This window comes from Neopsephotus bourkii, unplaced genomic scaffold, assembly GCF_033783945.1.
Source record: "Neopsephotus bourkii isolate Nb327-2 ecotype Australia unplaced genomic scaffold, CSIRO-AGI_Nbou_v1 NB_887, whole genome shotgun sequence".
Lineage (NCBI taxonomy): Eukaryota > Metazoa > Chordata > Aves > Psittaciformes > Psittacidae > Neopsephotus > Neopsephotus bourkii.
The window spans coordinates 1,535,541-1,548,148 of NW_026901381.1; the positions used below are offsets into that span (position 1 = coordinate 1,535,541).

A 12,608-nucleotide genomic window follows, 5' to 3' on the forward strand; every position below is an offset into this window, starting at 1 on the left:
ACTAACCACTAGAGCTTGAATTGCCTCAAAACCTGCTCACTCTCATTTACTAACCACAGTTTTGCTGCAGCTGCAGCCCTGTTCCATAGCGGTCAGAAACCACAGGAGGCATTTGCGTCCCAGTGCTGCTGCCAGGCGAGGAGTGAGGTCTGCGGTGAAGGGAGAGCTGGAGCATCTCCTGCCCCCCAGGAACCTTCTGAGATGAGGAAACTGAAGGCAACTCCAGATCTGTTCCATCCTCTCCCTGTTACCCAGCACCTGAAAGGTTACATCCAGGTGAATCAGAATTTCAAGCGCTATTATCCTCATTACAAAGGAAATTACCGAATAATAATTTCAAGAAGGGATTTAAAATTTCCATTTTCATTTTATTGTCAAAGTAAATATATTTTTTATGAAGAACAAAAGAAAATATACAGAATTGTAACTTATGTACACTGGTTTTATAGGTATTTTTTTGTTTCCAATTTACACAAATTTGATACGTTATTAAAAGATATTTTATATAGATATAGCATCTATGTACAGTTTTATTTACATACATTCATAGGATGTGATATAAACCAGTCAATAGATGATAGTTCATTTATATTAATTTCTAGAGGACAAAAGGAATGCATTTGCCTTAGCTAGACCTGCTGTTCTGGCACAGCGCGGGCTCCTGCTCTGCCTAGCGCTAGGATCGCAGCTTCCCATTTCCCATTTTGCCAACAAAAAGACAAACAGATGCCGCCTGCGAATGGAAAGGAAATGCAACATCCATTATGAAATTGCTCCTAATCACTGAATTCTATTTTCTCCTACAGCTTCTTACAATTGCCAGAGTTCAAAAGGAAAAAAAACAACAGAACCAAAACGAGAGGAAACACAAACACAGTCATTGCCTGCTACCATCTGATTATCTGTTTTAATTCCCTTCTTAGCCAGCTACCACACCAATTTGTTTCTTGTGGCTATTGTTCTCACCCGTTCTCCCACCCCAGCTGCATGGAGCTCTGACATGGCTGTTGGCAAGGAGAAGATCACCCTTGGACCCAGATCTCAAGGTGCTGTCCTACCATGCCACGATGGCTCCTACCCTCCCTTGGGTACAGGTCCATCCTACAAGACCCTGCTGGCCCGCAGACAGAGACTTTAGCTCCAACCAGCGAGGCAATGGCTCGCAGTGGATGCTTGGGATGCCTGGTGCTCACCAGGACCACCAGGCACCTCCAAGCTGGTGCTCTGGTTTCTCCCCCAAGATCACACAAGAGGACAGAGGCAGAGACAGGAATAGAGCTCAGCCACTCTCACAAACATCTTCCTGCTGCTTTAGTGCTAGACAACAGCTTGTCTGCTAAAGACAGTGGATGCTGCAGACCAGAGTCAAAGGAAGCAGTGTTTCCTTCAACACATTGGCATCCTTCACCCCACAGAGGAAAAGGACAGGAGAAGCATGCACACAGTATGCACTTAGCCACACCAAAAGGCTCCACTCCAAGCCATTTCATCCATCCTGAGCTTCCAGGTTTGTTTGGGATATTCCTTTGCTTAAATACATATATATATATATGTAAGTATGAATATATATACATAAATATTTATATATAGCGCTAGCCAAGGAAAAGGTAGATGTGAGCTGGAGAAACCAGAGAGGTGCAGAGGCACATTCCAGCACTCTCCAGGCCTTGCCTCCCCCTGTCCCCAACTCCCACTGTCCCTCCTCCTATAGCCAGCCCCCTACAAATCCTTGGCTCAGGCGACCCAAAAACAAAGGAGTTGTTTTCATTTCCAAAGGAATTTGCTGTTTCCAAACTGGACAAATAGAGCAGCTTAATAAAAACTCACAATGAATGGCCTGTACATGAGCAAAGCCCTCAGGAATGCCAGGGCTATAATTAACTAGCAGCAAGCAACTCTTACATTTTCCTGTGCAGCAGAAAACAGCTAAAAATAAAACACTGTAATTTCCAAAAGAAGCAGCAGCGAAGGAGGGAAAGATAGAAGGAAATAAGGAAAATAACATCCTTAAACAAGAAGACAAAGAGGAAGAAGCATCCCCCTCCCCTGACCCAAAAAGAACTTCATTCTCAAATCATCTTTAAAGGACATGGGACACTCGGACATGGTGGTATCAAGTAACAGCATTGACTGTTCTGTGGAGACAAATAAATTATCACTAGAAACGTAGTGAGCAAAGTGCTGTCGTCGGCTGCTGTGGGATGTGCTGGGCGGGAGGGAAGGGGAGAGCGGGCCCGGTCAGTTCACGGAGCGGATGGAGCGGTTGCTTCGCGGGAACCGATGCACCTTGACATGTTTGGACAAGTGGTCGCTCCGAGCAAACTTCTTCTCGCAGACAGGACACTGATAGGGCTTCACCCCTGAGTGGGAGCGCCTGTGCCGGGAGAGCTCGTCTGACCTGGAGAACCTGCGGGAGAAGAGAAGCCTGGTCAGGGAAATGGGGTTTACATTGCTGAGCATCTCACAGCGAGTCCCCTGAGGCCATTGGGACACTCCATTTGTGGCAAAGCCTGAACATGCAAACTGAAAGGGACACACAACACAGCTGGTCTGGTCCCAGCCAGCAGCAGTGATGGAAGGAAACACACAGCCAGCAACTTCATCCCACATCAAATCTGGGCTCAGAGCAATGTGTTTGTACCAACTTTGTCCTATACCCAATAGCACAGGTACAGCTTAACAAAACCAGCACTGCTCTTGATGCCTCTACCAGTCCCTTTCAAAGCCTGTTCCATAACCTCTCCCCTGCAAATCCAAGCAAGAACACTTCTCAAGCAAAGATAACACCCAGCATCCTGCATGAGGTCTGCTCCAAGCTCCCACAGACACAAGCACAACAGACACCCAGTAATTGCACCTAGCTTGAGATGGACCCACAGATAACAGCCAGACAGAACTCCCCAGAAGCTACATGGCTTATCAGATTCAGCAGAAACTTTGGCTTTTGTATGTACTCCCTTGGGCTAAATAAATAGCTGTTAACATCTCAGTACCGGGGATGCCCAACATCATAACGGCCATTAGCATAGTCACTTCATGGGTAAATTGAACTCAAGATTGAGCATTTCATTACCAGCAGTGTCTCCCAGAGTCATTTCCATTTGAGCTGGTTTGCACCTTCCACCTCCACAGAAAACCCCCAAGATAGCCACCCTGTCTCCTGAACTCAAACCAGTTAATCCTTCACTCTTAACAGCGGGGCTCTTGGGCACTGGGAGCCAGAGGGTTAACTGATAATGTCACACTAAAACAGCCCTGTCCAGATGGGTACAAAAGATTTGCTGCCTGACAAAGGGCAATGAAGTGTTTTGTTGCCAGAGCAGGGACAAAGAGGGGCACAGAAAGAGGGCTTGCAAGAAACGGCATCAGCTGTTTATTTACAATAAATAAATGAAGTCATGGGCACTTGCTGAATAAACGGGGGGGAAGAACATGTAGAAAACTGTGCCTTTCTGGAGCAAAATATCACATCACCAACAGAGCGAACACACTTCTCATGAGAAGGGGAAAACAGGGCCGCTGAGCTCCTATGAATGAGTCCTTCATGCAAGAAAAAGAAGCATCCACATGAAAGTTGCAATGATCCCTAATCTCCCAGTTGAAAGACAGGGCACAGGCACTGGGAAAGCTGGGAGTGTTTTCCTGGGTTCCTGCAGCTCTTCAGCCCAGTGATGCAACCCAGAGAGTGTTCAGCCAGCACAAAGCAGATGCAGATACTCGCTGTGGGTAAGATATGGTGCTGACACATCATTCCCAGGAGGATTTGTAAGGGAGATTCCTTCATCCTTTCTCTTGCCATTCTCCCTTTCCTTGCTTTGGTATCTCCATGATGAAGGACTCAAACTCACCATTAAGAGCAACAGGCAGATGCCCTAATGGAGCCATCAACCTGTTCCTTGCCTGGGACATAAAGGCTATGACAGAGGTTTCTCTTCACCCCTAGTAATTACACATTTGCTTTCTCTGGCACCCATGCTTCTTCCATCCATGGCTTCCCAAAACCACAGTCTGGACATGGAAGCAGCAAGGCCAAGTCGTTAGCAGTGAACTAGTCCCAGTGCTACATCCTTGGAGGGGGTGTGCTGTTGTAGAGCTATGGATGAGAAGGACTCAGTATCTTTCTGGAGAGGGCAGGATGTTGCCTGCCTCAGTGGGACTCAGTGCCATGGCCAGCAGTGGCAGCCACATCCAGGGAAAAGGGAATAGAGAGGGAAAAGCACCTTTGCGAAAAGCCATTCTCTTACATTCAGGCTTATCACCTGAAGAGTAAAACCAGATGTGGTTGGGTTGTCCCATGCCCGTGGCTATTGAGGTCACCATGTGCCACAGAAGTGCAGCGGCACATGCCTAATCCTGAAAGGGCTCCACAAGTGCATTTCGGTGGGAACTGCATGGATGGTGGGGGAGCAAGAGGCGCACGTCAGGAATGAGCTCGGATGAGTTCATCCGATAAAAATACACTGTGCCTCATAGCGATGTCCTTAGCTGAAGAGGCAGGAATGTTGCAGCGCTGTTCCCCAGCAGTCACGGAAAGATCAGCTTACAGAGCCCACAGAAATAAACCTCAAGCTGTTGGGGTGTTTACACAAAAACAACGCAAAGGTTAGGACAAGGAAGCCGGGAGGACCTGGTGGCCTCGCTCTGCAGTGAAAGGGTATTTGCAGCACGTTCTGGCACTGACATCACCCCAAGAAAACTGCAAGTAATCCCCAGTGGTATGGCAAATTCAAACAAAACCCATGTAAGAGCAAGGAACACTTCACTATCCCAGGTCACTGGCATTTCCAGAAGGATTCCTCCTTCTAATGGAAGATGGAGGGATTTGGGCAATTCCACAGCAACTAGAAGACTCTCCTTCATCCTTCTACATGGCTGTAACTACATCTCCCTTGAAGATAAATCCTGCAGCTTCCTGATGTGTAGGATGTGTCCTGTGTCTCCCAGCCATACAGTGACATTGCTGCAGGGCTCTCAGGGCAGGAAAGGACAATAGCTTCAGCCTGGTGCTCCAGGGTTCCTACCATGGCTACCAGCCATTGAGACTGACTCAGGCTGTACCTCTTCTCCACAGTGGAGAGGAGGCTCTAGATTCATTGAATGGTTTGTGTTGGAAGGGACCTTAAAGCTCATCCAGTTCCAACACCCTGCTACGGGCAGGGACACCTTCCACTGGAGCAGCTTGCTCCAAGCCAGGCTTGAACTTCCATATTCATCCTCCCCATCCCCAAAGCTCCACTGGGTCAAACCAGCACACCTCCTACACACCCACAAACCCTTTTGCACAGCACCAGCAAAAAACATCAATGCGAGACGCCTGCCCTGACCTGCCCCACACATGATCCTCCCCATGCTTGCTCGGTCCCATACATGCTCCCAACCACATGCATTATAAGCCTTTAAACCCTCCCTACCAAAGCAGGCAGAGCTTGTACTGCCCACTGTCATGTGCAGAGCAGGGAAGTGCCACCAGGCAGAGGATGCACAGGGCGCTGAGAGGCGATTGCCTCATCCCTCCAGCCTTACAACTGCAGCTTTGTACGCTGCTGCACCAGGGGAGAGATTGAGCTTGCCCTGCTCCATGCCATAACACAGCCGCTGGGGACCAGCCCATGCTGCAGCTCTGCTTTCTGGTCTCAGGACCAGCACTAAGCAGAGGTTGCTGTGTGCCAAAGGTATAAAGTGGGACGACACGGATCAGCGCGCCGACCGGTACAGTGTGGATTGAACGCAACGGGTCACCAGCCACTGATGAACAGCTCTGCAAGCGCTCAAAACAGCTCTTGCCCTGTGCCAAGGAAGGGCACAAGCAAACAGGGTTCAGCCTCCTCAAGAGGCTGGGGTGCTCCCACTGTCCTAGGGGTTAGAAAAGGGTTGCACCCCTACCTTGGTGCATTTAAAGCATGCAACTTCACCATAGCAGGGCTGCGTTAGCTCCCAGCTAGGGAAGGTTTAACCCACTCCACAGCTCAGACACTTGGTGCTAGGCAACACTTGGTCTTGGTTTCGAAATTGCCATCTTCAGTGAGGGCAGGTCTGAAGTGCCCTTGGTGAAAAAGTAAATGCTCAAGCACAAGCTTGCAGGGCAAGGAGGAGGAAAGCAGAGGCCAGCAGTGGTTTAGGGCTTAGATTCGTCCGTGCTGATATAAAACTGGGAGCAGATAGCGAGTCCAGATGCATTCGAGTGAAGTCATGTGAGATCACAGCTCTCGCTGAACTTCTGGAAAAGGTAAACAGGCTTTATTGATGAAAGGGGACTGGTAATGCAGAGCTGGACCGGGTCTGGCCTTTGATGTGGGAGCAGCCATGCAGGGGATGTGCCGCAATCTCAGACTGGTGCTAAGGATCGCTGTGAGCTCGGGAAGTGACTCCCCAAGCGCTGCCTCTCCTGCTGGCTATAAACCTCCCCCTCAGAGCAGAGCCCTTCTGAAGTTTGGGGGTCAGTGAAATGGAACAGGACAAACAGCAACAGACAGTCTGAAAAGCCCTTCCAGCCACTGTTTGTGCACAGCACACGTTCTCATAGCTGAGGTGATTGATTTCTCATCCCTGTTGGGATCCCCGTCTTTGAAAACGTGTGCCTGGCTGAGAGTGAAAGCTCAGGATGCTCCTGGATGCAGGGCCTGCACTTCTGTCCCACCTCACCCCTGCACCCTCATTGTGATCCTCACTATTCACTGCAATGCTGGCAGAAGGCAGGCATCCCAGTGTAAACTCAGTCTCCATCCCTTACCACGTCATGTTTTTCTTACATGTTCCCCTTGGGTTTGCAGCCTGGGGAATGCCAGCTTTGAAATAAGACAGGCCTGGAGAAGGTCATCCTGAGCCATAGCAGTCCCTGTGTGCACTGTGTAAACCTCAGCGTGGATCAGACAAACCCTCACGTGCTGCATGCATTTGTCACAAAATCAAGGGGTTTGCACACATCCCAACACCAAGGAAGCCAACACGACACCCACAGGCACGTTTGCAGGCAGGAGGCACATCTGCTGCCTGCACGTACTCTGGAAACCAAACCAAGAGGAGCGAGTGCCTCTACTGCAGATCAGGAGCAGATCAGCCTATATGGGACCAGTGAGCTAAATAACATGGCTTAATGTCAGTGCATCCTGAGCAGCCCAGCTCATGAGAAGTGCCACCAGGACAAAAGGACAGAGAATCACCCCCAGTTTGTAGAGCCACCATAAACCGAAAAGGGGAAGAAAATCAATGGCATTGATCTCAGAGGCAAATTTCAAGCTGGCCCCATTGGGGAGCACAGATTCAGCCCCACTCTGACCTTTTCCCTCAAACCAAGCCAGCCATCTCTAACTGCTGCGTGTCTCACATACTTGCATTTTTACACAACCCTCGCCTGTTACTTTTTACCTCGTCTGTTGCCCATGATCACAACCCATTTCCTCGTTAGACATTGCTCGCTAAAGCTCTGCAGGATAGTCTTTTGAGAGCAATGTGGTTTAACTTACTACAAGGGAGCTGAGATTTTGGTTTCTCCCATCCTCACTTGTGGTGCTGTGAATTAAGGGCTGCCAGCAGGCAGGCTTGTAACGCAGCTTATTGGAATGAGGGAGGAAAGCTTCCATCAAACTTCCCTTAATATCAAAAGTCGACTTTTAAAAACAGTTTCAATTTTTCAACTAGTATGAAAAATAATAAGTAGATAAATAAAATAAATCAGGAGATACCCTCTGAGAAACGTTTTGCTCAACCAAACTGCAATCTCCCATTCAAGCAATGCTTAACTCCACTGCAGCCTTCTGGTTCTGTTGCTGCATCTGACAGCTTTTTGCAACTTCAAGTGGCACCCACTCATCTTCCTGAATCAAGGCAGAGAATAAAGCCCCAGAGCACGCCAGGCTGTCACTGCCAGCATTTCCAGGAGTGGGATGAGGTATGTTTACCATGAAACTGAACAGAATACTGCTCCTAACCACAGTCACTCGCTTATCACAGCCCTTCAGTGATCACATTTAGCCCTATGCAGCCGAGCCACGTGCAGTGATTCTGCCCTAAACCATCCTAAACCACTTGCAGCCCTCAGCTCGCACCTCCTAAGGATCTGCTGCAGCCTGTGTGCTGCAACCAAAGCGATGTGAACATAAGGTATTGCTGCTGGTAACAAGCTTAACCTGACCCTCTTGGAGTGAAATACAAGCTATGATGAGCTAGTTTTGAAGACACTTAGGTGCCAGGCAGGGAATGCTCTGCTAGTTCATTTCTCAAAGCCCCTCCATCACCTAACAGGAAGGAAAAGGTCTTAATTCTCAAACCAACCGGGTAAGTTTTGGGAACAGAAACACTTTATAAACCAGAGCTCAAACCCACTTGCTCAGCAAGTCAGGTCAATGGAGTCAAAAGGGGAAGGGGGATTGGGTAGCGCTGCACCCCAATACTGACCTCCATCCGCACCCCGGCCACGTGCAGGCAAAGGGCTTTTCCCCTGTGTGCCTCCTCAGATGGGCTTTCAAGTGGCTGCTCTTTGTGTACATCTTGGTGCACCCCGGGAAAGAGCATTTGTGCATTTTAATCAGTTCTGCTGCAGGGTTCTTCTGAAACTTCTGCCCCATGATGATGCCCGTCTGCCCCGGGATCATGCCTCCTGGCCCAATTGGCTTGGCAGCGATGGGGACGGGAGCGATGCGGACAAACTTAGAAGACAAGTTCAAATTGGACGACTGAACTATCTGAGGCACAAGGGCAAATGTTTGTCCTTGGATGTTGACTAGGAGCTGGGCAATTTTAATGTTCTCTTGTGCTGGTCCTTGGGAAGTGGGGCTCGTGTTGGACTCCTGTTTGATCTGTACAGGCTGAATTTGGAGCATAACCGGTATCCCGTTCTCCAGGGACACTCCTCCGTTTGAAGCTTGGCCACCTTCCGTTGTTGAGCTGCTCGACTGTTCATTTTTGCTCTCTTTTAAACTGGCGCTGGGTGACACATGGTCTTTTTGCTGTAGCGAAGCAACAGAAACTTGGCTGCAAGCTCTCAAGTCCTTGGTCTCACTTTTAGGTCTTTCTTTGAGCTCCAGCTCCATGTTCTCCTCCAGAAATTCCTCAATTTCCTCAAGCGTGGGCTGAAATGGTCCTGAGTCTTCCATATCCACAGCAAATTCAGGCAACCTAAAGTACTCCTCTTTCACTATCGGCTGAAGTCTCCTTTTGTCCCACCATGACGCTGCGGCATTCCCCAAAGATGCCTGGGACAACAAGTAGTCTAAGATACTGTCCTGACTTTCTGCACTGGATGTGCTTCCATAGCTGGAGCTGAGAACCTGGGAGTCAGGGCTGGAACAAGAACAAAAGCTGGACGAGTCGCTGTCATCTTCAGACAGGGGAGAGGGCAGCATCTGGTAGGACCTCACCCCTGCCGTCATGTCCCCAAAGTATCCAAGTGGAGATCTTGTAGATGAAAAGGACTCATCAGTAGGCAGCAAGTGATCCACCATTCCTGGGCGATCTCTTATGGATATCCCAACAGCATATACCAGGCGGTGAAAGTTCAGGTGAGAGCCTGAGTGCAGGAAAACAAAACAGCGGCAGTCAGAAGTCGGTTTAATCATTTATCTCCATGTACTGAGGCTCGTAAAGCTCTCTAGCCCGCAGGAAAGGCCAAAGCACCCAGCCTCACCAAGTACACATGCTGCTACACGCTTTGGTACGTCTGTACCACCCCCTAAGGACTGTCAGGGCTGAAGCATTTCATGGGATTGCACCAGATACTTGCAAAAGAATTCTTTCAGAACTCATTTCCCAACTGGGTGCGCTCTGGATTTACAGGGTATTACTGGAGAGAGACAGTAGATGATGGGCTTTGAGCTAAGAAGGAACCCGAGAGCCAAAGGAAAGAATGGGGAGAAAAAAGAAAGTGTTGAAATCTGTACCACCAAAAAAAAAATAAACCACCCCAAAAATATAAAAAAGGAGGTTACTGCTGGCAGCCATAAACACAAATCCTTCCCTTATCTCTTGTAGATTTCCACCAACCTTATTTTTAACTTCCCCAGTTCCACAAATACAGGCTAATCAGCATAATGCAAGGATCAATCCGTCAGGAGCCAAAAATATTTACTGTGCTTCAGCATCCAGGAGGCGGATTTTCCCCTCCAGATGTAATGAATCAGTGTGCCAACGTCAGCATCACCTGCACTGCCCTTAATAAGGCTGGTGCTGCGCTGAGCTCATTAACCATGGGCTGGCAGGGTGGCTGGTGTCACCTCACCACTCCATACTCCAGGTACGGAGGTAAAGGTGATCCGAACCTTGTGCTAAACAGGGAGGGCTCATTTGACCCCCAGCACCTCAATGTGCTGTGACCCACAGCAAGTGCTCCCCATTCCCCCCCATTCATGCGGTCCATAATCCTGCTGCGACCCCATGGGGGCATGAGGGCAAAATCCATCCTTCCCAGCGCAGCCGACAGTCCTGCGCTTTCCCAGCTAAGCCATGCAAACTTCCTAGGAAGGTTTATGGGTAGGGGAAGGTGTGGGGGGGAAGGAATCTGCATATTTCCCCCCTTTCCCAAAGGAAAAATGAATAAATTGCTTACGGATGGAGACTCTGCCTCTTGGAGAGCAAAGGCAGCGCCCTCCAGATGGAGCGAACACTGGCCCTCAGTCATCCGCTCAAGGTGACTGATTGAAAACAGAGCTGTCCATGTGCATAATAAAACAACTCTTTCTGTGGAAGGTATGCGGGCTGCAGAGATAGGAGTCATTTGATCAGCGTATGAGGGTTTGTGTGTGTGTGAATTGGGAGGCATGTGACCCAGCGCGAAGGAAATGCCACTCAATCTTGTTACACGCTGTCATTTTCCACAGGCTCTGCCGCTTTGGACGCGCTTTGCCATGAATAGTCAATAGCTCCCAGTTCTGTGCAGGGAAGGGGATGGTTGTTACTGCTACTGCAGAGCATCCTTGCTGCCCCATCGCCACGTTTTGCCCTGTCTTTGCCTTCTCCGGAGAAGAATCAGAAGGCATCTTGGTGCTGCAGTGAATGCAGAGTGAGGTGTTTTACACAACACCCTTAAAGGGCTCCATCCCATTGGCAGCACTTAATAATATTTCATAGGAAACAGAGGGGGGGCTGGAAAACCCAAACCAAAACATGTTTCTTAAAGATACAGCTTCCTCCTCCATTCACACATGGAGGAAGCAAGGGGCAGATTGAAAGAAAGACTTAAAAGTGAGATTGCATACTTCCCTGGTGGGCACAGCCTGTCAGTCAGCAGAGCCTCTGACCCGATAATGGAATACCCACATGTGCCGAGCACGAGGAAGTTCACGCAGAGGTTAGCAGCTCTGCTTTGTGACCTTAGCCTATAATCATGTCTTATAGTAAAAGTGAAGAGTCAGAAGAGCTAAACACACAGGATGGGAAGTTCCCAGAGCTGGGCTCTTCCCAGCTTTCAAACAGAAAGCTCAACCTGCTGCTGAGAAGTTTGCATTGGCTTCCAGTCAGAATTCACCCGAGCAGCTTGCTCCTACCTCATGAGATGTGGGGCAGAAAGGAGGCCTTGCCCTTGGATGGTTTCTGGTCCTCCCTCCTACATCTGTATTGTTCCAGCTTGAATTTCTAAGGAATGGCGATTGAAATCTGGACTGAAATGTGGGGTTTCGGTAAGGAAAGCTGCATGCGGGGAAGCAGCATGCACTGAATGCAGCTGGTAAAGTTATTTAACACAGAAAGCTCAAGTTTTCTTTAAATGCCTGCAAGAACTAGGAAGCCACATACCAAAAGATCCATATATTTCACTGGGAATAGAGCTAAGCTGTAACTTGAATAAGGGCTTAAGGGGGGGGGGGAACAACAAACCCCCAGCAACTGCTGTGCCTGAGGTCCCTTGGCAGCGAGTAGCCAGCATGCATGTTCCCCATCTCTTTTGACAAGGAGCAATGTCACTTGGTGTAACCAGAGTCATTTTGAGAGGGGACTGTCAAGAGGAAAATAGATCCAAGAACACCACGGGCCAGATCTGCTTTCTGTGCACTCTCAAAACTTGCAGAACAGCCAAGAAGATTCTGGGGAATGCCTGGAATGCAGGATCAGGCCCCGGCTATATTTTATCCCAAAGGCCAGCCTAACAACCAGAAAGCTTTCATCCTCACTTTGCTTGAAGACACAGCCTAAACCAGAACCAAACAAACCCAAACAAGCCAGGGCTGTGCACGCTATGAACAGTGACGACGCTGTTTACATGAAGCACTTTCATCTCTAAGAGCCTGCAAACACCTCCATAGGGACCGCAGTGCCCAAGCCACCCAAAACCAGCCGCTTCTGGAGTGAAATACAGCAGCTGCTCAGCAGCACGGCTGCCTCCAGCGTTTAAGTTCCCTGCGTTGTTATGATGTCCTTTCTGCCAGAAACATCTTGTTCTGTTTAAAACCCATCGCCAGCTACAGAAAATAGCAGCAACCTCCCCGCACAAAACAGAGCAGAGAAGGCACATTCTGACTCAAAGTAACGTTAAAATGGAAAGTCCTGGGAACTTGCCTAGACACGGGATGTATTCCCCAGCCTGTCCCGTTCGGGTGGTCAGAGCAGCACAACCGATCCCACCACACCAGTTCAAGGGCTCTCATACACTGACACTGGTTTCCTATGTGCGCTGCCACAGC

The 12,608-nt window shown here is 49.1% G+C and overlaps 1 protein-coding gene across 4 annotated transcripts in view; it reads right to left on the reverse strand.

Moving 5' to 3' along the window:
• Positions 1–347: 347 nt before the first annotated feature.
• KLF15 (KLF transcription factor 15) overlaps positions 348–12,608 on the reverse strand; it is a 28,417-nt gene continuing 16,156 nt past the window's right edge. For 3 of the 4 annotated variants that reach the window (XM_061357194.1, XM_061357196.1, XM_061357195.1), the window contains 2 exons: positions 8,395–9,505; positions 348–2,407 (listed from right to left, as the gene is read on the reverse strand). In XM_061357194.1, the coding sequence (XP_061213178.1) occupies positions 2,239–2,407; positions 8,395–9,505 (1,280 nt within the window). In that variant the 3' untranslated portion in view covers positions 348–2,238. Of the gene's footprint in view, positions 2,408–8,394; positions 9,506–10,540; positions 10,956–12,608 lie in introns of those variants that run through there. The other variant, XM_061357197.1, reaches the window with a different exon arrangement.